General features: G+C 34.9%; 1 protein-coding gene across 5 annotated transcripts; it reads right to left on the reverse strand.

Moving 5' to 3' along the window:
* Positions 1-780: 780 nt before the first annotated feature.
* Positions 781-26,950, reverse strand: LOC117419458 (interleukin-17 receptor E-like). Of its 5 annotated transcripts, XM_034032211.3 has the most exons (19): positions 26,102-26,950; positions 25,901-26,001; positions 11,891-11,918; positions 9,962-10,096; positions 9,558-9,667; positions 8,947-9,055; positions 8,283-8,327; positions 7,683-7,822; positions 7,516-7,587; positions 7,178-7,232; positions 6,725-6,888; positions 6,094-6,138; positions 5,584-5,641; positions 4,772-4,920; positions 4,301-4,366; positions 4,148-4,205; positions 2,197-2,313; positions 2,040-2,111; positions 781-1,620 (listed from the first exon to the last, which is right to left on the reverse strand). In XM_034032211.3, exons 2-19 carry the CDS (start codon positions 25,982-25,984, stop codon positions 1,046-1,048), a joined length of 2,082 nt encoding a protein of 693 aa, XP_033888102.3. In that variant the 5' UTR covers positions 25,985-26,001; positions 26,102-26,950; the 3' UTR covers positions 781-1,045. The 5 variants fall into 5 exon arrangements, with proteins under 5 accessions (XP_033888102.3, XP_058842098.1, XP_058842100.1 ...); XM_058986115.1 differs by lacking the exon at positions 25,901-26,001; XM_058986117.1 differs by lacking the exon at positions 25,901-26,001 and having other exon boundaries at positions 26,737-26,783.
* Between the last annotated feature and the right edge of the window lie 124 nt (positions 26,951-27,074).

Below are 27,074 nucleotides of genomic sequence, written 5' to 3' on the forward strand. Positions count from 1 at the left end.
GTGTATGACTTTTGACAGTAAACTGTCTTCAGCAACCTCACCTTGTTAGCTGAGTTTGGCTGTTCCTCACCCAGTTTTATTCCTCCTACACAGCTGTTTCTGTTTCAGTTAATGATTGTGTTTCAACCTACATATTGAATTGATGATCATTAGCACCTGTTTGGTATAATTGTTTAATCATACACCTGACTATATGCCTACAAAATCCCTGACTTTGTGCAAGTGTACCTAGAAGAATTGATGCTGTTTTGAAGGCAAAGGGTGGTCACACCAAATATTGATTTGATTTAGATTTTTCTTCTGTTCACTCACTTTGCATTTAGTTAATTGATAAATATAATTTAACCGGGGACCTTCTGGTTACAAGCCCTTTTCTTTAACCACTGGACCACACAGCCTCCTATTAACATGTCTATTTTTGAAAACATTCTTACTTTACAGCATTTTTTCACACCTGCCTAAAACTTTTGCACAGTACTGTATATATATATATATATACACAGTACTTGACACCCACAGTTAAGGGTTTAAAGCTAACATGAAATCTCAAACAAAGAATTCCCGTGTGTAAGGACACAGAAGCTTTTTATTGCAGTAAAAAGAAAGAACATAAAAATCATGTCACTGGGCTCTTTATTTTAACTTTACCAGAAATGCAAAGCACCAAATGTGCTTCCTTAATTGACACTAGTTCCTCTACAGTATTTGTTTATGTATCCACATCCTTGTGACAGACTTAGTTTAACCATTTGAAAAATAAATGTTTCACTGACACAGATACCATTCATCATTGTTTTTTTTATTATTTATAAAGCAATCCTTTCTTTTGTAGTGGTGCACAGCACTACTGTAGACAGACCTATTTAATATAATACATGCTAGTGTGTTTTTATTTGTATTAAACACAGGCACAAAATATACGGTACATGTAACACTAGTAAAATACATTTGAGTAAAACATTTTGAAAGGAACTGGTGAAATGATAGAACACCCTGGTCCCTTTCTGCAATGTTTGCATTTGCACTCATCTTTCAAGGAACAGGCTTAACAACCTTTCTGTCTCAGTAAAGTTTCTTCGTCATCTGGGCACTCTGCAACGCTGTCTTCAAATTCACTATCGTCCTGAATCTCTATCGCCAATTGTTTAGGTGACTGTCTGCTTCTATATCCCTTCAAAGAGAGCACTAGATCATGATGCACCATTGCATTTTGAGGCTCGATCCAGGATTGTTTCATTAATGCAGTGAAATGTTCCTTCAGTTTACATATAGGTATAGCATCGAACATGCTAGGAATGTCAGATGTCTTCACAGTATCCCTGAAGTAGGTGACAATATCAACCCTAACACATTTTAAAGGCACAGAGTTCATTGCATTTGGCAGAACAGGATTGCATGTATTCTTAATAACAGGCTTATTACACCCCTTGGACCAAACAAGAATTACAACACCATCAGGACCCCCCAGGAATTCCTGTGTTATAGATTTATATTTTAAATTAGTAAGGGAAGTACAATACTGAAGATCAGTGAGAAATGTTGCAAATGCTGTAATCAAGCTAACATGACTATTGTCATCTGCAGAGTAGAGAAGGGACACTCTTGGCTGACGTGGGTAGCCTGAAAACAACAACAAAGAATCATATCGTCATTTTTAATACGGGCAGAAAACGATTTTTACACATACATATCATACCTGATGCTTGTATGTTCTTTACCAGTCATTTAAAAAAAATAAACAGCTGTTCTAAGTATACATTAACCAATATTGCTTTGACCACTTCATAAATTGACCCATCTGCTGGTAACACAATTATTGGTAACTTTACACATTTCCTGGTTTTCATGGTTATTTTCAAAACTGACCCATCAGTTAGAAACATTATTAACCAATATTATAATGGGGGGGGGGGGTAAAATTGGTACAAAAACAATTACAAATTCTAAAATGTTATTTACATATTGAGACTCAATACTGTATCTGTTCAAATCTGGATAATCCTTGACAAGAGCTTACACAAGAAGCAAAAAAATCTCACCTGCATTTTGTTTTAAAGGTTGAACTGTCACTTTCCGACTGCCTTCTAAACCCATATTTTTTCTCTGAAAAACTAAAAAATATCAGTAGGATTAAATTCAATATAAAAACTAGAGACATTTGTTGTCACATTTGTCTTAAGTTATAAGCTGACATACCTGTTAATGTTACATGCCCAACAAGAGCTGCCACAACCACAACAGTCAGTATTGCAAATGACAGTGTCACCACCCAGACAAATGTTCTGCCATCCTTTGAATGAGGAACTATGAGTGCTGTAACAAAACAAAAAAATCAATCAAACCTATTGAAATCTGTCAAATTTATAATAACCGTGATGAACCGTATCTAGACATTTAAAAAGGTTACTTGAGGAGTGCATGGTGGAGTAGACAAACATTTCAGCTTGTTCTTTCAGGGTAAGGGTAATACTGATTACTGTTTGTCTGCTTGACTTCGTTTTACATAACATGACAAAACAGTAATGTAGATCAGCGGTTCACATACTGTGGTTGCAAAATGTTTCAAGGTAAGTGAACAGTTAACATGTACAAATATATTTGTACATCAATGTAAAGGACAGCATTACATTTTTTAAAATGTTTAATTAAATAAAAACGCTATTACTAGATTTTAGTTTTTATAGAGAATTTGTTTAACAATGCCCCACTCCCCTTATGCAATGGACTCAACCACAAATACGATGTGTCATATTAGGAAGCCTATCAGAAACATCATCAGAACATCTTGCTGCTTTGACTGAGTGTCATTTGTTTAGTATTCGTTGGGGTGGTAAAGTAAAAAAAGTTTTTGCTCAATTTCTAGATATTGCAAAAGAAAAGCAGTCCTACACAATTGGTGAGAAATTGATGTTATTACTGCCATACAAGAGCAACAAGATTCTAATAATTTGTAGTCATAAATTATATATAGCTAGGTGGTATTGCAAACAGAAGGCTCTTTACCTCAGTTTTTTTATGTATATAAATAAGGCGTCTTAATATTACATTGGAACTCAATGGCATATGATCTCATTGCAAATACCAGCTATATTTGGCATGACAGGTTTTAAGAATGGGCTGGGCTGTATTTGTTTTTCCAGCACGATGGTCTAAAAATAGCTATTTCACGATTACACATTTATGTTCAGTACTTCGTAGCAGTAGGTGCAGGAAACATTTTCAATGGTTTTATCGTTGTTGAGAACAGGGTAAAAAAAAAAAATATCTGTACTTTGCAAAACGTTCATCAAGTGTTCGAATTTGAATTACTAGATCTAAGTATATATACATTAGTTATATTCTACGTAAGGGCAGGAAATCTAAGGAAAACGGCCTTGCTTATTGATTTGTTTGCATTAATGAACAAAAATGACTTGATCCCTAAGAAGAGATTTTTGTAAAGCAATACATAAGTTACATGAAGCCTAATCATGTCTGAATTAAAGCAGAAAAATGCTCAGTTGTAATTCATTGTGAAGCAAAAAACTATTTTTTCCCCACATGCTACTTGTTTTATGTACAGATACAAACGTAAATATCAAATTTAAGTAGCCTACATGTTAGTATTTAATTCATTTTTTCAAACCATGAATATTAAAGCTGACGAGAAGGTCTTTGTTGACTTCCAGTTAAATGAATCAGTAACTATTTATAATTAAACCTTTCAACATATCCCTCTGTATCATGTGATTTTAAACATACAGCTCATCCTTCAGTGAATGTGTAAAAGCTGGGACAGCAACAAAGTCAGCTTTCTAATAAACTGGAATAATGTATCTCTAAACAAAACTGTGTAGCCCAAACAAATGTAAGAGGTATAGAAAACCGCTAGCACTTGAAATCAGTAACCGTTCACAGTACTCCTAGTTACAGGAGATAGGTTGAAGTTGGGGTATAACAATGGGGTATTGAAGTTAACTTTGTATTGGGCAATGAGTAGCTTCACAACACACCCACTTACAATGAAGCAAAGAGTCAGAAAAGTTTAATTTCACAGAAGCATACAATTACAAAAAGGATCTTGAGTATGTCAATATGCCCCAATGGTCCTGAATATATAGCTTTTCCTTTTCTATTTAATGAAAGATAAAATCAGGCATTTACTCACAGCATTGTAATTCACATGTTTGAACTGGTATGGAATACTTGACATCTACCCTCCTTCCCTATAAACACCAATAGAAACATGTCAGCAAACTCTCATTGAAGTTACAAAGGTATGACTGTTAAAAAGTTGCATTTTAAAAAATAAACTTCTTACCTGGATACAAATATTCGACTGGCACATTTCTCTGGTTAGGTTAGCTGTTACTGGATTTGACTTGTTCTGATAAACACAAAGAAAGAACAGTTTTCATATTTTTTATTTTTTTATTATGTAAAAATGCACTGGGTAGTCTGGAGTTTTTCTGATGAGTCATACACAGCTGGACTGCGTTCTCAAATTCCAAAGCACAGGGTGTGAGCAGATGTTCGATTGAACCTCTTATCTGTGTAGCTCATGACTTACACTAAGACATACATTGATATAGTACAACTAACACTTTTGTACAAGCTTTTTATCAAACCTCGGTAAAAAAGGGAATGGTCTAGATTGATATCAACAGCAAAATAATTCAGATGTATTTTTTATGAATTAGCGATTAGAGTAATTTGTTGAATGTGCTGACGAGTACATTGAATAGTTCCTTCAAGATAAAAATCTGAAGGTCTACTGTTGATCTATACTTACTACATGGATTAACACTCGATCCTTTCCTAAAGGATGGCAGATCGAATGTGCAGTCCTGTTGCACAGAGTTAAAGAAACCACTACATCCATCGCTGATGTGATGACTACTTGGTACTGGTCTGGTGTTAAAACCACCTTCATGTTCCAAACTGCAAGTGACAGAGAATATTAAAGTTTTTTTTTTTATTAAAAAAAAAAATATTAAAAAATTTAAAGAAATATGCTTGCATTAAAGATGGTTGTAGCTAACAAAATACTTTCATCGATTGTACCTGCCGTCCACTTTCTTTCACTATAGGTCTTATTAAATGGGCAGTTTCAAAAGAAAATGACATTGCAAACATTTGAAAACAACACTTCAGATACTAGACCAGGTCAAATATTTTTTCTGTTTGCTTGCTTTGTCTTCCAGGAAAAACAGTATGTTAATAAAAGGAAGAAGGTACTGAAGGGGACATTTTTTAATCCATATTTTGGTAACACTTATAAATAATGTCAGCAGTTTCATAAGGTATCATAGAATGGCACTGGAGTTAATAACACATTTGTGTTGTTATTTTGTATCAATGATTCTAGTCCTAAATATATATATTTTTAAATGGCCACAAATTCATAATGAATGTCTGTTCAGCACCACCGGTATAGCAGCTAATATAGTCAACAGTCATATCCACTTGCAGCCATCATTTTTGAAGTGTAACCTTTTTTTATGCACAGTAAGGAAATACTTTATTACCATATTTATATAGAGACCTACTGTAACGAGGGTGTGCATGATATAATTATTTAAAGAAATATGCTAAGTTAATTACCTGGAAAATATCCATTTGCAAAAGGACATCTTATCCATGACCCACTCTTGGTTGTAAACTTTTAAAAAAAGCAAAACAAATCTGAATGTAAGTTATCTATGAAACTATAACTTTCCCCAACATAGCTAAATAGTTTATACACAGAGGACTGACCCACCCAGGATGCCTTTCTTTTCTTGAAAGAAAACTTTATTGTTACATTTCATGTTTCATATTCATTAATTGTACATTTTCCAGTACATTGTTTAAGTACCAGTTATGGCTGATAAATCTGACATATCCTGTACACGGAGGCCAAATGTGGCTCACAACAGTAATTTTAGCAAGTTAAAATAAATATAAATCATTATTTTCTATGAAAGTCAGTATGACAACTATCAATTTCCAGGAGCTTTACAGACATGTAATTATTGAAGTAAGTTGTAAGCAAATGCTTGAAAACTACAAAATATCCAACAGTACCAACAGGAATCAGTAATTTGACAAATATCATAAGAATAATGCATTTACCTTTACGCACAGTCTTGGATGCGAGTCAATGCCAACATATTTAATCTGTAAATAGATCAAATACATAAGGGATCATTATTATTATTATTATTATTATTATTATTATTATTATTATTATTATTATTAATAAATCTCATTTTCACAGAGATCCCACAATGTAATATTATGTTGCTAAGGATTTTTGGATGTTGTTCGATGAAAAACAAAATAGGCACAGTTAAAGATTTTTTTAAACAAATCGTTCCCCTAAAAAAACTAAAAACCCAGCCACTATATGAGCATTATCGTATGTGAGTGTGCGATTTGCCGTGTTGGCAAACACCCTGCTAGGTACTGATCATTTGCAGTAAGAATAATATGATATTTCTATAACCCCCAAGTTGATTATCTTGCAGAAATTACAATTACAATACTGTTTTATTATCAGACGTGTGGTACTATGGCAATTCTATGGTTTACCAACTAATACTGTGTCATCATTGATCTGTAGTCCATATTCTTCAAACAATGAAGGAATATAAAATATTATCCTCGCTAACAATTCTGACTGCTAAATAATGTATGGTTTGTAGTAATTGCACATGCTTGGGTTTTCTTATATTTACAAGATTCAACAAAGTGTCATTCTTACTTTGTTCTGCACTGTTTGTGAAGAGTTTGGAAGGTCAGTGCAGTTATGAATGTGTTCTGTTGTCCAACAAAGGCTCACCCTAACTTCAATGGGACAGGCCAACTCCCAAACTAGCTCCTGCGATATTGGGTTGTAGGTTATTCCACTCCAGAGTTCTTCAGTATCTGAAGAAAGTGGAGGAAAAGAAAACATTTAAATGTACAGTACAAGCTTTCATTTAAATATGGATGGCACAAAGAAGGGTAAGTAGAAATTGAAGTGTTATGAACAAAAGCAAAGCATGGTTTATAAAGATGAGGTAAAATGTGACTTCTAAAACCTCAAAAGCACACAAAACTAAATAAGAATATCAGGTACAAGATATCACTTTGATATCACGCTTCCAAGATTTGATCACTGGTATGATTTGAGTCATGTTTAAAAAATGGAAACCACTTTAATTTATAAACTCACTTTTTTTAAATGGACACAGTTGTATTCTACTTGAATCTGGAAATGAAGACCATCCCTAAAAGAAAAAAAAAATGAATATTTAGTCATGAATAAAATATCTTCTAAAGTTCAACGTCTAAAAACATCTGCTAGTTGTTTTAACGCTACTGTAGTACTGATGCCAAGGTACGATGTCATGTTATGCATATGTAGTACACAAGTAAAATCCATGGCTAGGGAGGAAAAATGTTACCTTAGGAAGCACATCACAAAAGAGCAGCAGATTGGCAAAACATTCTGTATATTTGTACAAATTTGATTCCAACTGAGTTTTTACGACAAAATGTTAAAGCTATTACCTCAATGCAAAGACAGGGCACCAACTTGGAATATGGCAAGGTCACCTTTTTCACAGGGTCCTCCCTTTTGATCTATGAAAAACAAACAAACAAACAAATAAACAAAGAAAGAACTAACAAAATACATTGCAATTGTAAACATGAATTATATATATGTTATTACATACCAGTACATAAGCTCCAGTACTTTCACAGGAATGCCATTTATGACATAACCTCAAATGATAGTCATTGTCTTCAAGAAACTCTGAGACGTGCACAGAAACCAGCTTCTCTTTTTGATCAACTGAGTAATCTAGTTTTCCAGCTGTTTAAAATACACACACACAAAAAAAATTTAACTGTTTGGAAAAGGACAACAAAATATGTATATAATTACATGAGATTTATGTGTCACACCGTACTGTACTGTATGTCAAAGATTGTGTTACATTTCTTTCTTTCCCACATTTAAAAAAAAAAATGCTAAAACATTTGGAGTAAAACCTTTTTTCTTATATAATTTGGCCAGTCATTTCATATTAGTATAACTAATTAGTTATAACCGAAAAAATGAACACACAGAAAGAATGATCATTGTAAATGGAGGGAGAGTCTATTTGACTCGTATTCCTGAGAAATAATCATACCATATTTAAATGCTGGTAGAGAACACTTAACAAGGAGTAAATAAACCAATTTGAAAACACTTTTGGCACCTTTGGCATTTCGTCATAATCACATTATTTAGTTTTTTTTTTGTTTGTTTTCACATGTGTTTGTCTTACCTATGCATATTGGAATGTTCCCTCTTATATCTCCATTATTGCAGTCTAAAATCAACAAAAACATTGAGAAAGATTCACATCAGATTTTAATGATCAGCTCAATTGACATATCCTGCTTTATAATACCTGTCTTGTAATGTTTATTTATTTATTTTTTTTAGAAATACAAGCTTTGCATGGCATCTTATAAACTGATAAATCCCTTGTGGGTAACATGACATGTCTCAAGCCACTTTTTTCCCATTAGTATTGTACTGAATGCTTATGATTATGATGTTCCCTATTTCGAAACCCTGTTCCCTCAAACCTATTCTGTGTTAGCATCACAAAACACATTCCTTAAAGAGCACGTCAGTTTTGATTGCAGTTACTTTTTTTCTTTGAACTCATACATTACAGTATACAGGTTTATACTAGTTACTAGTTTTTTGTTAAGAGAAACACTACTGAGGAAACAAACTGTGCCTCAATCTTTAAAAATTGTTACATGAATAAAGGCATAAAACTTTGGAGCAAATGTATATGGTTGACAACAAGTACTGTATATGGGTTTCCAGAAATGAAAGAGATGTGATCCAGTTCTACAAGCATATTTTTTATCATAAATCAACAGACAGAACATTTAATTATGTATTTATTTTTTTTACTCAAAATAAATCCATACCCTGAACATGGTACTCCATAGTTTGCGTGTTTCCATCTGGGATTGTTTTTAGCGTTACAATAATCTGTTGGGCAATCCCAACTTCAAAACAGTTGTACTGCACATGCACCTAGGAACATGAAAAGGGAAATGCAAACTTTTACTTGTCGAAATATAATTCCTTTGTGTAAATAGGAGGATTCCTGTACCCTGTGCATTCAGGAAACGTTGATAAGGGCTTTTCTCAGTTTCACATGTGCAACGTCCTGTATGCATTTGAAATGTAAATTAAATTGGTAAATGGGTATTAATATTTTTTGGCATAAGTTAATGAGAGTATCGGGTTCTGGAGATATTAGTAAAATAATTTACAGCTGTGGCAGGCATGTATGTTACTGACATGTAAAAAATGTTGGTATAAACCACCTTTATTAGTATGTAACTACTGTACATTGTATGCAAATGTATTTACTTTTACGATATGTAATGTACTTATTGTATTTACTAAGAAATAAATGGAACACACAAACAACATTAATGTCTGTATTGAACTGAAAGCATGGATTCTTGCTGCAGTAGATACCTAGCAGTTTCACTTCTTCCTTGTTCACATACTGTAATAGTTTCCTCACCTGCTGCCCATGAAGCTTCATACTTTCAGTTTTCTTGAATCTGACCGTTCTGCACTGACGCCTGAGGGTAGAAAGTGTAAGGGAACATATTTCCACCCCCTGCATATTCTCTAGGAAACAAAAAAAAATAAATGATCATGATAACTGCAGAGGACAACCACCCTGTCACCCTGTAATCTCTATAAAGAATTACACTCCTAAACCCAATTCCAAACGATTTGGAATTCTCATTGTGACATTGCTGCTGCTTACAGTGCCTTTTCTCATTTAAAGCTCATAGAAAATGTACTTCACTATAACCTCCTGACAAGTTTAAATTCGAAAGCATTTTTACATGCTATATCTTTCACTTTTAAGTACTTCATTATGAAATATAAAGACAACAACAAAAAGCTATTACATACCATCAAGCTGTAAAGTTCCATTAACATTTAGATATAGCAAGCAATCTCTTTCTTTTTTACACTTCATTACTGTGGAGATGTTCACACTTTGAAAGGGCTGAGCCTCAAATGATTGGGGTCTTCGAAATACGTCAACTGAAAAAAAAAAAAACCATTTGTTTATACATATTGGCCAGAGTACAACGTACAGTGCCAGGCTCTGTAGAGTGGTCTCCACAGCTGTTTTATGAAAGCAAAGCAAAATCACTGGCTTTACCATCACCACCTCTTGTTTAATTATTATTGATTCAGAGACCTTACATCACAAAGAGAAATTGGTCGTTTTGTAATAGTAATTTAATACTTTTGCAAAAGCAGGTGCTTGGTCTTTGCTGATACAGAATATACAATAAGACAGCATGTGGGTGCTACAGTGCTTCGTAAGCATTCACCAGGCATTTCCTTTCATGTCTTGAGGCACATGAAAGCTTGTGCACTTGAGCAAAATTCAGATATTAATTCAGGGTTGAGTCATGCTCTGTTATCTGGTCTACCAGAAGCACCTTAGAAAACAGGCTGCAGTTGCTACAAATCACTACTGTCAATATACTGAGACTTAATAAAAAAAATAGCATGCATATTCACATGGCTGATAACTTGCCTGTTATTGTAAATTCTTTTTAATCAGATACCACTTCTTTTTTTATTTTTAGCAATGCTATTTTAATTTTAGTTACAGAATTATTACATTAATTCTTCTAATTTAGCAGGAGTAATAGTCATGTCTCTTAATATAGAACGTTATGGTAGTTTATTGATGAAATTTGAATTTATTTAGTGGGTTATAAAAAAAAAAAGCTTCAGCATTGAAATATACACCATGTGGACTATAGTTCTATTTTAAAACATAATGAGTAAACAGTTGTGAAATCTTTTGACATTGTTTTTCTTCTTTGACTCTTGTCATTGAGGCAGTTGCAGATTTGTTTTTCTTCTTTGACTCTTGTCATTGAGGCAGTTGCAGATTGTTATTTTATGTTTCATGTGGTTTCTGTTCTCTCCAGAAGAATCAACCTATTTATCACGATTGTGCACAACACCCACATAATGATCCCTCAAGAGCTTTTGTCATGTGCAGTAATTTAATGTGGTTCTTTTTTTTATGTTAGCCCAGTTAAGGTGGTCTCCTTGGCAGGCTCAGCTCTGTTTTATTAAACAGAAAACAAGCTCCCATTGTTCCGCACTTCCCCACTGTGCCTTTGTTTTCAGTTCAAGACATTTTTCAGTTCATTTTACTTTAGTTAAATCGGTTACATATTAAGCTTCATTTCTAATTACAGTTTAGTAACTGTTTATTTTATAAGGCAATTGTTTAAACTGTATAATACAACAGCAACCTAAATGTTTCTTGTCACAAGGCACCTCTTACAAACTCTTACTATAGGCCCTAGGTTAACAATAAAATGCCATGTAATTAAGCACCATTGAAATTATGAATGTTAGGAGAATCTAAAATGTGTAAAATGCGACCGACACTTTACTTACATCATATTCAAGTGTGTAGCGAGATAAGGTTTAGAACTCTATAACCACAAATGCAGAAGAGACTAGCTCTTTTGTATAGAGGCTGTGAGTGCATTGTCGTTGGTTCTCACCAACGACAATGCACTCACAGCCTCTATACAAAGGTTAAAGGGTGTGGGGGGGGGGGGGGGGGTTGTGTAATACACTGCTGTTATAGATTCTGACCCGTTGGTGAGATGAGATGAGGTTAAAAGCTCTATAACCACAAATGCAGACAAGCCAGGCTCTCTTGCATTGTCTAGAAGTGTCTCGAATTTGCCCTACAGATTCTGTACAGACTGGAAAGGTTAAGACACTGTTGCAGTTGTTCGGCAATATATTTCTTACAACCTGCAAGGGTATGGATTGATATTTAAATATACTCACGTGAAGCTTTACTTTTGCAGTACAGTCCCTGTAACAAGAAAGACACACATGGTTAATACTGTTGATAATATTCCTTAAAAAGTTGTAATTCCTAACTGAATGTGCCATGCTTGAGAGGAAATAATCAAAATATCCCAAATTCTAAGCTTAACAGGTTCACCATAGGTAACAGAATGTTAATACTGTGAACAAACCAAGTTAGTTATACATGTTAAAATTTCACTGGATATATATATATATATATATATATATATATATATATATATTTATTTAGATAATCCACTTGGCTGTGGGTGTGGTGAACATTGCCTTTTCCTCATTTAAAATGAAACTTGATATTTGACCTCTCTTCCCTGGAAAAGCCCTTCAAATTAGGAAAGACAGGTGGGAATCCATTAAGATTTTACATTTTTTGGCTCAATTTGCACTCCTAGGTGAAAGATTTGTTAAAATACTTTCTTGGGAAGTGGGGTAGAGGCAAGTTCACCTGACTAACAGTAGAAAACTGCTTTATACCAATTGCACTTATGCTCTTAGGCCCTGTCCACACTATACCTTTAAACCATATTAGTTGCGTTTAAACCAGCTTAAAAGTACAGTTAGCGTCTACGCTATGCAGCATTTAATACCGGACTCAAGACCATCTCAGGTGGTCGTCTCGTCCGGTTCTAAATTAGATGGCCAGGTAGTGCGGTTTGTCAGAAGTGTGGATGCTATAATACCAAACTACATTTTTTGTGTATCCTCCAATATCCCAAAATGCTTTCTGATATGTTTTGGCGTGTGGACATTACAAATACAGTACTCAGAATAGGCGCCTGAAGAAGCTGAGAACGACTATCAATACTGCTGTACCGTATACAATTTCTGAGGCTTGTTGTAAAATGGTGGATCATGTAGTGACATGATCAGATGCCGAAATCAAGGCACATTGATATCTGGAGCGATGAAATCAGTCAAGGAGAACTTCAGAGTTCAAAACAAAATGCACACATTATGATAAAATGTACCTTGTATTTTTAAGAAACAAAGCTAAGAAGCGCCATGCCTTCCGTGGGCATGGGATTCATATTTGCCAGGTTGTAAACAGAAAATGCAATGCATGATGGGATAATGTCATATTAAGTCCCACAGCCCATTGCGCTGCTAGGAACTGTAATCAAACTATTTTAATAGTGATTGTACGCATTCAGCCCCACTAAACATGAAACAGTACTTTAGTGTGGACACTTTGAACATTTTTCAGTAGGGTTCTCGAGATCAGTTATGTAGTGTGGACAGGGCCAGACACACAGGCTATACCAGGAGTTTTCAACCGGGTGTACACATGCCCCTGGGGGTACTTCTAAGGGTCATAGGGGGTACAGAGGACGATTCAGAAATTAAAGTAAAAGAAAATAATCATCTTGAAGGATTTTTATAAACGGTATTATATATTATCTCTATTATTTTATTCTTATTTTTGTTTAGCAGTTCAAAGGTTAGTATAGTATAATTTCAAAATGATCATCCACCTTGACGCATGCGTGATTAAGTTAAGCAGATTTCCACTCTGATATTATGGTGAGTGAAGCAGGCATCTGGTGATTCTGCCTATGGAGAGTTAGTCTCAGAGCGCTCTGTGTTGCTCATGAACTTTGCAGTTTTCAACTCGTCATATAATTGAATACTAATCAGTAAAGCACAATCTTTCTGAATTTTTTTAAGTATAAAGGCTCCGGTAAACATAAATAATAATCTCAATAGTCAGACTTTGACGGTTTGTGTTTAATTAATATGTGCGGCTGCATTTTAGTAACAGTAATAGTGGCAGTTGAATTTGTTTTTGGTGTTTGATAGAGTACGCCCAGATTGACCTGTATATTGTGATAAACACTTACAGTGCAGACTATTTTGGATTATTTATAATAACTTTGCCAAATGGGCAGCAGTGTGGAGTAGTGGTTAGGGCTCTGGACTCTTGACTGGAGGGTCGTGGGTTCGATCCCAGGTGGGGGACACTGTTGTTGTACCCTTGAGCAAGGTACTTTACCTAGATTGCTCCAGTAAAAACCCAATTGTATAAATGGGTAATTATATGTAAAAATAATGTGATATCTTGTAACAGTTGTAAGTCGCCCTGGATAAGGGCATCTGCAAAGAAATAAATAAATGCCAAATGTGAGGTGCGTTATTATTACGTTCACTTTTGCAACCAGTGCTTCTATTTGTTTCCTTTTAGGGGTGTGACATATTTATTTTGATATTATGTTGAAAGCATTTTTTCAGGGAATGATGTCTTCCCATTGTTTCTGGGAAACCCCTTGTTTCTACAAAAATGGGAAGGTAAACAAAGTAAAATGTAGTTCCTCTAAATATTTTAGCCATTATTACATCATATCAGTATCTGAGTCATACCCAGATCAACAGCTGGCAGCAATAAGTTGTAGCAATACCATAGAACATATAAATGTCAACTGTAAAATGAGGAAATTCTGTTTGTTAAAAAAATAATTAAAAACAAATTAAAATGTGGCTGCATTATTCCTGTTGGCTGTCTGACAGCATTCATGACCACTGCTTATTGTAACCTTGACAGAGAAGTTTGTAGCTTCTTTACCTTCCAGTGCTCTTCGGTGAATGCCCATGTTGTTAATAAAGGGATTTACATCAGTGAGAATTCCCGCCTTCAAAGTGTGAAATTCTAATTTTAGAGGCCAACAGTGTTCAACTGACTCAGCTGATAACATTTTCAAATGCTGTTTATTACTGTTAGTATAGATCAGTGTTTTTCAATCTTTTTTAAAACTGCATCACCTCTGTCTGAAGGTTTCAGCTCAAGTGCCCCTTTACAATTTTCACTCTACTGAGTGGTACCACAGTTGCAATAAAAGGCAAAATAACCTGATTAACACATTTTATTCCCATTTATTTAATATATGTGTCACAACAATTTGGGACTAACAAACTGTTGGTTTAGGACAGAATATCAACCAGGACTTTGGGTGCACAGAATAAAGACAGTATTTGGGAATCTCTTTGGAAACACAAGCATTCACTTTCTATTTTATTTGGTGGACAAAGAGATTTCCTAATAGTGTACAAGTAAACAGCCTTCATAAAGGAATAATACAATGTATTTTAAATAACTGTAATTTAAGGTCCCACTCCAGCTTTAAAAAGTGCCTGTTCATGGTGAACGGGAAATTGTGCTTGTAATTAATACATATGGACTTAATACAAATTAATATGAATTCAATATACACATTCAGCTGAAAGGTCATTAAGCATACTAAAAAGGAAGTAGGAATCAGAAGCAAATAAATCAGCATTTGCATATTGCAAGATAATCACATTTTGGGGACTTTCCCTGGTATATTAATTTCAGAGTTTCAGAATGTTTTCTAGTCACACCAAATCAGTAGTAGGATATACTTTTTTCCCCCCTGTGCTACAATAATGGTAACACAGCAACTTCCTTTCTTATCCTTACATGAAATTGATTTTCAAATTCAAAATATCAGCAACAAGACATCAAGTTGCTTTTTGATGTTGACTAACAATCTTTCTGACATGGATACATGCATGCTATCTGTCTAGATAAAAGAGAATAAAGATGTGTGTCCACTAGGAGCACTCAGGTGTAAATATAGGCAAAGAATCTGACATGGTTGAGTTTGCAAACTGTTCCTTGATCTTGAGCAGACAGGTTTCAAGTGTACAAGTACTTTCCATATCTTTTAAAATATATTGCTACAAGTACAATGGCTGAACATTGCAAATACTGTATTTAACAACATTTATTTTGTATGTACTTAGTGCATTAAGCCATGAACAGAATACCCCATAGCACCATAGTACTGTGAAATAAACCAAATGCACTGTATTTATTTATTTTAATTATTTTAAAGTGACAGTATAGCATATTAGTATAACTGTGTTTTTACATTATTATATTTCATAATGCAGCATTGTTTAAAAGATGTATAATAGCTATTTATTGGCTTCTTGACAACATTCATAAATTAATTGTAGTACTTGGCAAGCTATCAGACATTTGATCTAAACATATTCAAATACTACATTAAAATATTGTAATTGAAAATGTGATCTCTGCAATATATTACATTGGTATTCTCTAAATAAATAAATAAATAAAAGTAGTTTAAAAGAGTCAACTTACCGGAGAACACTGATGCCCACATTCTTTAATTCTATCAATTCTTTCCCAGCCCCACACAGGACTCATCATACAAATAGTAACAACAGCTAGGATCTCTAAGACCAGCTTTATTTGAATACTTAGAAATACAGCCATGCTTATTATATTCAGCCACCAGCAGCTATCAGCTGTATCACTGGTTTGTTGTCTCTGTTTGTTTAGCTGGGGTTTAAATTGAGGTGCTGGTATAGGTCCGCCCATTCTGTGCTGTTTGGGTGCAGCCCTGTTAACTCTTTGCAAGATGTTTCTTAAAAGGTGACTTTACTTGTGATTGATAGTGGGTATACAGACCCAGATTAGCAGTAATATTGGACTACCTTGGCTAAATGGGGTCTGTAAAAGCAGCCGTATATGTAACGTATATCTTACAAAATATAGCTTTGACGATCAAATCTATTATCCCTAACAGTGTAAACACCAATACATTACTTTACAAATGTCCAGTTTACATAACTAGGGGTCTTTATTTATAAGATTTGGTATTTATTTATATTTTATAGACCAGTTTGACTATTCTTGATAGATGGTTTAAGAGAAGCCGAGTGGAGAAAAAAATACAACTTGTTGGAAAACAAATTATATATAGATATATATATATATATATATATATATATAATTATCATTTATAAATTATACATGATAATTTATGATCTCCTGTATGGAAAAAAAAAAAATTCAAGAAAATAGTACCATATAGTTCCTTCATTTCCTGTAAGACCATTAAATTATCATGTAATTGTTTCTGCATAGTAACAACTACGTAGTCATAAAATTCCGTTGAATTCCTCTGTATAATAAAATCATGTTGCCACTCAGTAATTACTTATAAATTAATCAAATGGATGTAATAAATCTCCCAAGCGCAGTAAATCTAATCTTAAAAGATATATATATTATTGTAAAACATCTATTCCTGTGCCAATCTGGGATTAGCATGCTAAATGGCAGTATTATTTAAACTGCTAGTGATACCCAAAGGATGATCACGGGGGGGGCGAATTACTGGAGCAATCTAGGTAAAGTACCTTGCTCAAGGGTACAGCAGCAGTGTCCCCCACCTGGGATTGAACCCACAACCCTCCGGTCAAGAGTCCAGAGCCCTAACCACTACTCTACACTGCTGCCCAAAAGGTGACTTCCAACAATAACATATAATTGCTTAAGATCGGTATTTCAATACTGGTACTTGTGTCTTGCCAGAGGTACAGACTCACTGACGATTCAGAATGACCTTGTGACAGAAAGCAAATGACTCCTAGTCAACAATCTCCCTCCCTCCCTGAGGGTACGGTATAACAGGAACAGTGTGCCCCGGACTAGATGGTTTGGCAGTTCACTCCAGGGTCTAACAGTTTGCTAGCAGCTCCTGTCTGCCTCATATCTCATATCTTTCCAAATACCTGGAAGTACAACATCTAATTATAGGAATTTCAGGATTTTCAACTTACCGGCAGGCCCGCAGGCGCCCGGTCAGTCTACAGGGGTCACTCAAACCTGCAATCTCCAGGCTATAAGGCACATCCTACACTCCACGCGGAGTGCCCATCGGATGCACCACTTGGGAGCCCCTGAAGTGTAGCAGTTTAAAATGTAATGTATCCAAGTGAGCATCTCAAACACAAGAGTCGGACTTCTTTGACAAGAAGTTAGGGCTTTGTCTCATCAGCAGGGTCGAAATGTTTATGCACTGCCCAACACACACATTACAGAACTAAATAAAACATTAACATTGATGTGAACCTGCACAGCTTGATGTTTTAACCCTCTACCTTCTGTGTAAATTGTCAAAAAAAAAAAAGGCTCAAAATGTTATTGTAACCTAGAGCTGTGTCCAAAGTTTCGAAGGTTCGTTCGCTAGCCAGGGATTCGAAGACTGTTATAAACCTTCGAAGGTTCGTCAGGCGTGTTCACGCACTGTATGGTTTTGTTTTTTTTCTTCCAATTAACAGAAACTGTTTGACAATGTGTGAATACTATAAATCACACATTAAATGTCACTCACATACAAAATTTGATCTTTTGATTTGTATAATGAATTTTACGTAAACAAAAGTTGTTATTAAAATCTGCTACCAAATCGTTATACATTACATACAACTCTACATGGTGACGCTGCCATGTATGGAGCAGGGTATAGTATCCAAAGCAGTGGGCTCGTACCTCCAGTGGCTGTATTGCATCAGTGAAATATGTAGTGAATACCTAGTGTACAAGACAGTGTAAGAGAAGTGCTATGGTAGAATATGTTTGAAACATAAATAAAATATACGCTATTTCGAAAACTGTGCACCGTCCGCCCCTCTCGCTCCAGCTCGTGTTATCCAGAGCCAAACCTTTACTTTCTTCATTCGCCATCTCGACAGCAAAGCGTTGTATAGCGTAAGCTGTATTGAAAGAAATGTCTCGAACCCCGCTGTTGTTTGGGATTTTTTTATTAAATGACTAGACAGACAAAAAAAAAAGTTGAACGCAAACTGAGGAAGGGACACGTATCATGGAGGCATAAGCAATCTCTTAAGTTAAATGTAAAATGTGACTGATAACCTGCTTGGAACGGTGACTGTTAAATATTGCTTTGTCCGCTGCAGTTGGTGCTGGTGCAATGCAAGCTTACTGTATATCGCAAGCAGGCTCAGTTACGTGTAAATAAACAATGTGTATTTTTATTTAAATTATAAAAACATGATTACTGTTCTATATAACGTATGTATAAACTACATGTGAATGTTTTATTCCGTTTATATGGATTACCTGTAAAATAGGATTTTCAATCAAATATAAACAAGTAGCTATGGTGACGTCACCACTAAATTATGCAAATGTGTACCATCGAAGGTTTAAACCTACCTTCTGTTATGTGTTCGGAACCTTCGAAGGTCAAGATGTACCCTTCTTTGCAGCCCTATTGTAACCTGTAGCTTGTCCCTGCTGGTCTGGATCAGCATGGTATCGTTTTCTTATCATTGAGTCATTAAGTCTGGCGGGCAACTGGCTATAGTGCAAATCTGGGTTTTATAAATGTTCCTGTTAAACTATTGTAACAAAACCTGTTCTGGCTAAGGTTGTGTTCTGACTGGATTGAAACAGAGTAGCGTGTAGTTGCCCGGTTAAAATAACCCCATATTCAAAAAGGATATCTTTACTTTTAAAGGGAGTATAAAAATGATTTGGGTATACAATGTAGTACAGGCAAAGTGGACGATGGTAGAAAAACAGTTACAGCAACCAACAAAAATGTTTGATCCAGTCAGTTCTCATAGAACAAGTCAAATTACTATATATTACAGTTAGGCCTTCAGTTAAATTACCATACAGCAATAAACCAAACTTCAAATATAAACAAATCAAATAAAACTATTAAGTGTTGGTACACAAACCAATATTCAAAATCATAGGAAAAACACACAAATCAAGAAACAACAACTTCAGTGTAAAAATGATCACACACACACATTTCAATTATAACACAAACACAAATAAGTTAGATTAATTGCTGTATGCTTAATTGGCAAGACAATGGCAACTCAATCACGAGACACAATTGACAAGTATCACTAGAAAAGATTAGCGTCGAAGAAGTACCCAATTTTAGTAGTCAGTTTACAAATACAATACTATCAATAATTCATAAACTATTCAGTGCAAATCAGCATCAATTAATATTACCTTTAGAAACCAGATTGTATTATATTACATCAATATTTCATACTCGGCCAGTGTATATTAGCAGCAGTCAATATTGCGTTAAAACTAGATTCTATTATATCAGTAATTCATAAACCATTCAGTACATATTAACAGCGGTAAAAGGTAAGTAACAGATTCAAATGTCCAGAGTTATCAGTAAGCTGTTTCACATAACACAAGCCAACTTTCAAGAAACCACTGGGGCAACCTTGCCCAGCACAAAGCAAATAGGCACAACTGTAAAACCGATGGGGGCTAAGGTTGTGTTTTTCAGGCACAATAAAAGCGGATCGAACACATGAAAAACACAAGCTAAGTTAGTAGAAACAATTGGGGCAACCTTGATCCCCACCACTTTTACAGTTGTGCCTGTTTGCTTGATGCTGGCCAAGATTGCCCCAATTGTTTCTTCTAACTTAGCTTTTGTTTTTGATACAAGTTAGAAGAAACAATTGGGGCAACCTTGGCCCCCATTGCAAGATTGCACCAATGGTTTCCTGAAACTTGGCTTATGTTTTTGATATTACCACTTTAATTGGCTGGCACTTTTGATAACTTGGTGTTTTTTTTCACATTTCCAATGTGTTTTTGTTTCAGATTGTATACACTGGTATGTTAAGCACCAGGATTTTGACTTGACAGAGGTGCCACATACAACTTTTCATACAGTGGGGCCTATTCTTAAAAGCATTTGACTCAGGTCTGTGTATTATAGGAGTTTCTTCAAGGTTAAAACTATGTCACGATTACAAAAACAAGAAACAAACAATTGTGATGTTATAATACCTTGAATTAAACTCCCTGTTTGGTTCTAGTGTTTATTCCTTAAAAAAAAGAGACTACCTTACAAGTAGGCTCCAATAAATGGTTTTCTCAAGTCTGGAGATTTTTAATTTTTTTTGTTGTTGTTGTTTTTTGGGATCCATCTACTCCATCTAGTGGCAGTGATTGATCACACCGAAATTTCACAATATGGAAAGTTTAATGATCGTTGTTTCCATTAAACTGTTTTAAATTGTTATATTGAAAAACAAACAAGATGGGTTTCTTAGGGGAAGCTTGGTGCAACACTTAGATTAATTTCTAATCATACATATACCAGTTGCTACCAAACAAATACACTATCATCCACAAAATTCTTGAAAAATAACAAGTTCACTGCACTGAGCTCACTTTTCTATCTACACAACTGAAGAAGGGGTTTTGTCTGAAAGCAGTAGTGTGCACATGTATTAGAATACCCCATTGCTTCTATTGTTTCGATTTGCTGTGCACATGAAATCAAACCACTGTCACTGAAAATCTTGGGAAAAATGTCAACATAACCAAATTAATGATGGTCTAATTTAATTGATGACTTTAATAGGCCACACATGCAATTCATTTAAAATAGTAAAATATTTAAAATAGTAAGAGAAAAAGAACACAGCCACAAATGGAAAAATGCATGAGACTTTTCTGAAGTTGCTTAAAACCTTTTACGCCCCTCTTGTCCCGCCGGCGGAACACGGAACTGCACGTAAATATTATATTTCATAACTCATTTTTAATATTATTACAAAAGCAAAAGAGAAAAAAGCTGACTCGATATCAAAATCGTTGTTTTCCTACCGTCAAACAGCGAAGGAATTTTTCGAATCCGTCATTTCACCGCTGAGATATCCCATTCACAATGTGTCTAGTACCCCCATGCATTCAAAACAAAAGCAATCGACTAGCTTGCATTTTGCTGCTGTGGTCTTACAACCTTCATGACGATGAAATCTCCCTGATCACGTGGTAGGGGAGGTCACAAGCGTTCCATTCATGCCTTTACTGTGTTTGTAACCCAATACATCACAGAGTAATTGATGTGCAAACAAACACGCCCACCTCTTGAATGAGATAAGGGAAAAAAAAAAAAAAAAAAAAAAAAAAAAACCTTTCAAAGGCAAATGCTTGTGGCAATGGCTAGCCTGTGAGGTGCCAGAAGATAACATCCCTTTTAGAACTTAGTATATCAATTGACATAAAGATTTACACAATGTTTATTTTTGGAGAGGTTTGGGGACCCTTGGGCTTAGCTTTGTAAAAACTCCTGTAGAATTTGATCCCTTTGTTCAAACAGTTCCAAATTTTTACCCAGTATATTAGACATGTTGGTGAAGCACTGGAAAAAAATCTGGCTCTTTTCATATGCTACAAGTTGAAAAAATGACTATAGAACATAAAAAAATGAAAAGCGTTTGTTGTTTTTTTATGTGTTTTTTCTGGATATCTCCTTCCAGTGTGGTACTGAGTAAGACTTTTATCACACCTGAGGTTTTAGTCTTGATGCCCAAGGGGTTACCTTGAATTCAAGCCCTGAACCATGCCTGTGCTGTCTATACTTTGGAAGATATTGTGATTTATTTAAGGGCACAGCCCCCCAGGCGGAAATTGTCTGTGAGGGGCTGGGGTTTTAACAGGTTAAGATGCCTAATTAAAGCACAGAGGGGTCTAACATGTGCACACCAGTGTCTATTGTTTCTATATCACTGGTTACTGACCGACAATGTGTTAACCCCAGCTAGCAGTTTATTTATGGCAATTAAAAAAAAAAAAAAAAAGTGTATTTCTGTATTTGGTTTGTTGTACCATTTATATCTTGCAAATAGTGTTTACCGTTTCCCATCCACTTCAATAATAAAGCATTACAGGGCCGAGATGACTTGCACAGTGACGTATAGCTCTTCAACTTCATTCATGAAATAAACGTATGCATTCCCCGATTTAGTGAATTTAAATAGCCCTAACCTCCTTGTGAACTGCACATAATTATTATTATTATTTATTGGCAGATGTCCTTACCGAGTAATGTGCATAGCAACATTACCTTAAAGACAACATTGAAAATCGAAAGCTGGATGAGTGGATTTATTCTTTTGATTTCTGCATCAGAAATCTTGAGCACGCAATGTGTTTGTACTGGTTTAAAGTACTCTTACGTTATTGTTTTTAGTAAGTCAGCAATATGAAAGCCGTGCTCATGTTTATTTTCTCTGGGTAGTTTTGGGCCACGGAGTTTACTTTATAACGGTATATTGTATAATAATAATTATGACAATAATAATATTTAACGTCTGAAATAAACAAATGCAACACTTACTGAGAACTGATTATGCGCAGTGGATAGCACTAACGCACATGGTTATTCAAAAAATCTAGGGCGTTTAATTTTACTGCGCATGTGCACAGCATTGTTCACGTGCACAACACGCACAAAATTGTCAATTGCATCTATCTGAACACGTGTAGCCCGCGTGTTAGCTAGAGTATAAAAGAAAAGGAGCGTGTGCGTTTCGAGGTTCTGTGTGTAACTATGACGGAATAAATGAGATTGGGTTCTGTACAGTTTCTTGTTCTCTCGGTGCCTTTTGTTTTCCTTACCCAAAACACATAACATATGGTAATCATTTTTATATCTGTATGAAGTGTCTTATAGATGCAACTATTTAAAAAAAAAATATATATATATTATATATATATATATATATATATATATATAAAATAATATAAAAGTAAACGGTTTAATTAAGGCTGGTAAAAAAAAAAAAAAAGTATTGTGGTTTCTAATGGTTATGCTGTTGTCAGGGGAAAATTAATCAATGGTCACTTACGTGATGACTGTCTTTGTCAACAGCTGTCATTGTAAGGTATGCGTGTATTTATGAACTTGTGTACCAGTGTCGTACAAAAGAATAAAAATAAAATTTGTACCTGCCAGAAACCAAAAAACAAAAGCTAGTCTCTGTGTTCCGTGTTGTACAAAGTGATCATTGCATTGTGCATTGACGAACTCGTTGATTTTACTTTCATGGAATACAGTACTTTTTTATTATTTTAGATGAAATGTATTTTTGACCGTTGTCCACATTTTAATTGACAGCCTTATAAATACTGGTTTTAGAGTAAATAGCAAGAAGCGGAAAGCAACTGCCAGCGAAAACAAAGTATGTTGTGTGTTGTGTCGGTGTTCGTTAAAAATGAAAACAAAGCTGGACACAGGACAATACGTAAAACGTTGTATTTGAGCTAATATAGTGCTTTTTACGTTGGGTTTGCTAGTTAAAAGTAAATATTGTACTAGTGTTAGAAAAGAACGCAGTATAGTTTTACAGTGGCCACGGAGGATTGTGATTATTCTATGAGATACCGCAATGCTAAAGTGATGAAATCAGGTTATTGGCAGAAGGTATTCGATAAATGTACGTCGTTTTTTTTCTTTTTAGCTTACTTTAACTTTGTAAGTACTCTTAAGAAAAATAATGCGTAGTGTTCTCATCCAGCAGCTAAAGCTTATATCAATGCAAATCGTTTAAAAAACAAAAATAAGTAAGTAAAAAAATATAATTAAATGTTAAACACTGATATTATATATATATATATATATATATATATATATATATATATATATATATATATATATATATATATATATATATATATATAGTACTTTTCAATAACTTATATGTAGAAAATTGAATCTGTAAAAACAAACGTTTGTGAGGAGGAAGGGGAAAGGTAAAAACACCTGATAATCCCTTCATAAGATTAATTAGCCATCATCCCCTTGTCCACCTCTGCTACATCTCCAAAATATGTAAGGTGAACTTTTGAATTGATGTTATTCTTTCTTGGTACCAGAGAGGTCCTGAACACAGCATGCATGTGAATACAGTATATAAAAATACATAGAAGATGTGTTTAATATATAACACCTATCCTGGTGTAATTATCCCAATAATAAGTCAAAAAATATATATGTGTCCCTTTTAACATCAAATGATCTTCTCCTTATTTGTTTGGCTTCATTACATAGATGTGGTTTAACAATTAAATAAAATATACTGGATAGAGGCTGGTAGAAGGCTCATAGCAAACTTCTTAAGCAGGCAACTATATATTCAAGCATTCTCACTTAAATTCAGTCTATCAGGAACATAATCAAAATATAACAGTCTCATTTAGCCATTCAGTGCTTTAAACTAAACGTGACCTCTCTCTCTGTTTCTTTTACAAAAATCCTGTTCAGGCAAGTTCTAAACCACCTGCTTCTCTATCAAGGGCATCTCAGATGTATGGCATACCATGGTCCTATGCTATAGCCCCCCTCATTTGTTCCAAGAGATATTTCTTATATGTAATAGATCACTCATTATATAAACCTTGGATTCCAAACATCACCCTCCTTCTGGTACTGCAAGCAAGCAAAGGTTAGCAAGATTAATTACCTTCTTTTTGGCAAGCCTGCTGATCACTGTATGCTTGACTGGTACTATTATGGTTTGACTGAAGTTTTTACTTTAAGTTAATGTCTGCACTATATTCACTTAGTTTCAAACTCTTAGAGTTCTGTTAAAATAAAACATTTAGACGTATATTCTGTTTGTATTATTCTAGAATACCTGTGTTTAGCTTAAACACTACTTTCAGATCAAGCTTACTTCTCTAAATAAGAAACTTGATGCTCAAGGATATAATAGACTAAACTGGAATGTAGAATGCTCTAGCATAACTATAGGTTAATACAGAGCATATTGTAACTTTTTGTATGAACAGTGTGTTTTAACAATTTGTTTAGCATTTCTGCTGGCTTTATATTCTTTAAAACACAGTACAGTTATTCCAACATTTTAACACACATACAGTTTCACAAATGTTCAATTTGCATCCTAAAGATCAGCCTGCTGTCACAGTCTTGGGTCAGTTTCTGCTCTCAGTGAGTTTGTCAAAGCCACCACAGGTGTGTCTTTAAAAGCCTGATACGTGCAAAAACTTAAATCTTGTTAGCAGAGCTTCCATCTCTACATTCCCATTCCCATCATCAGTGGGAAGACTTCAAATAAAGTAAACCGTTTCTATCAAAGAGACCTCTATCTCTATTGCATACACCTTTCACTCAAAAAAGTGATCACACCTTCAAGGGAAGACAGGTTTTATATTAATTAATGACAATGGGAAAGCAAGAGACAACAGGTGGGTCTTGAGAGTTGATTTAAAGTGAGCGACGGTGGGAGCATCACGTACCAAAGCTGGATAAGGGCGTCTGCTAAGAAATAAATAAATAAATAAATAAATAAATAATAATAATAATACTGAACTTTACAGGTAGCCAGTGCAGCTGGGCAAGACGGGGAGGTGATGTGATCACGTTTTTTACATCTGTAAGGATCCTGGCAGATCATTACCAAATATCAGACACCTGCAAGCATAAACAATTTTAAAAGAACAATAAACATGTATTTTTGTTTAAGGTTACATAACCAAAAATCTGTATAATAACAACTGTAAAGTCCACATACCTCGTGTTGCAAAATCGTCCTCCGCCAGACTGGAACAAACAATATACCTTCCAGAGCGTGTACTTACGGCACCCCAGTATGTTGTCCAGGAAGTACTGCAGTTGCCACGTTTGTTGCTGGCGTCTTTAACCTTTTTGTACTGTATTTTTAGTTCATTTATTTTGTCACAGCACTGTATTGCAGTCCAATGCAATCATTTCTCGTGCACGATTTTCGCGATCTTTTCAAACTTTTACATTTCTTATTGCTCCATGCAATTGTTCCTGTATGGCACTTTCCGACCATACATTAATACGTGCTCTAATTTAATCGTTTTCCTAAGGTAAACACACATGTTCTTTTTTGGTATACATAAAAATAAAAACTATCCCCTCTCGCATCGCTTGCGTCCGCCATTGTTGTAGTTAAAATTTCAAAATGCAGTGACGTTGCATCTGGGTACTAAGGGGCTTCCGCCCAAACTAGTTCGGGACTCAGCGGTTGAGATAGATGAAACTACCTCCATATTTGCCAACATTAGGAAACTGTTAAGCAGAACGCTGATCATATATATTATCATATAACAGACGTATCCCACGATTCAACACTACACGACCATCATGACAGTAAAAATTGACATAATGAAGCGTTCTTACCTTTGTATACAGGTAAGTTAGTGATCAGCAGATGTAGCCGCATAGAGCACAGCGTGTGGTTTTCATTACTAGTAACTACTGTGCAGAATAAATGTTTTGTTTTTTTTTCAATGGGTAAATAGCGGGACTTTCTTTGTATGCATCGGGTCGCGGGACATTTGTTAGGAAATCGGGACTCTCCCGACCATATAGGGACTGCTTACCTGCATCTGACTTTGATTTTGTATTATGGTAAATAGCTTTGGAATGTGTAATAGTACGTGTATTGTGAAAACATAACAATTGAACTGATTAAAATATTTCGTCGTCTTAAAAAAATAAATAATAATAATTTAAGA

The sequence above is a fragment of the Acipenser ruthenus genome, chromosome 14 (assembly GCF_902713425.1).
Source record: "Acipenser ruthenus chromosome 14, fAciRut3.2 maternal haplotype, whole genome shotgun sequence".
Taxonomy (NCBI): domain Eukaryota; kingdom Metazoa; phylum Chordata; class Actinopteri; order Acipenseriformes; family Acipenseridae; genus Acipenser; species Acipenser ruthenus.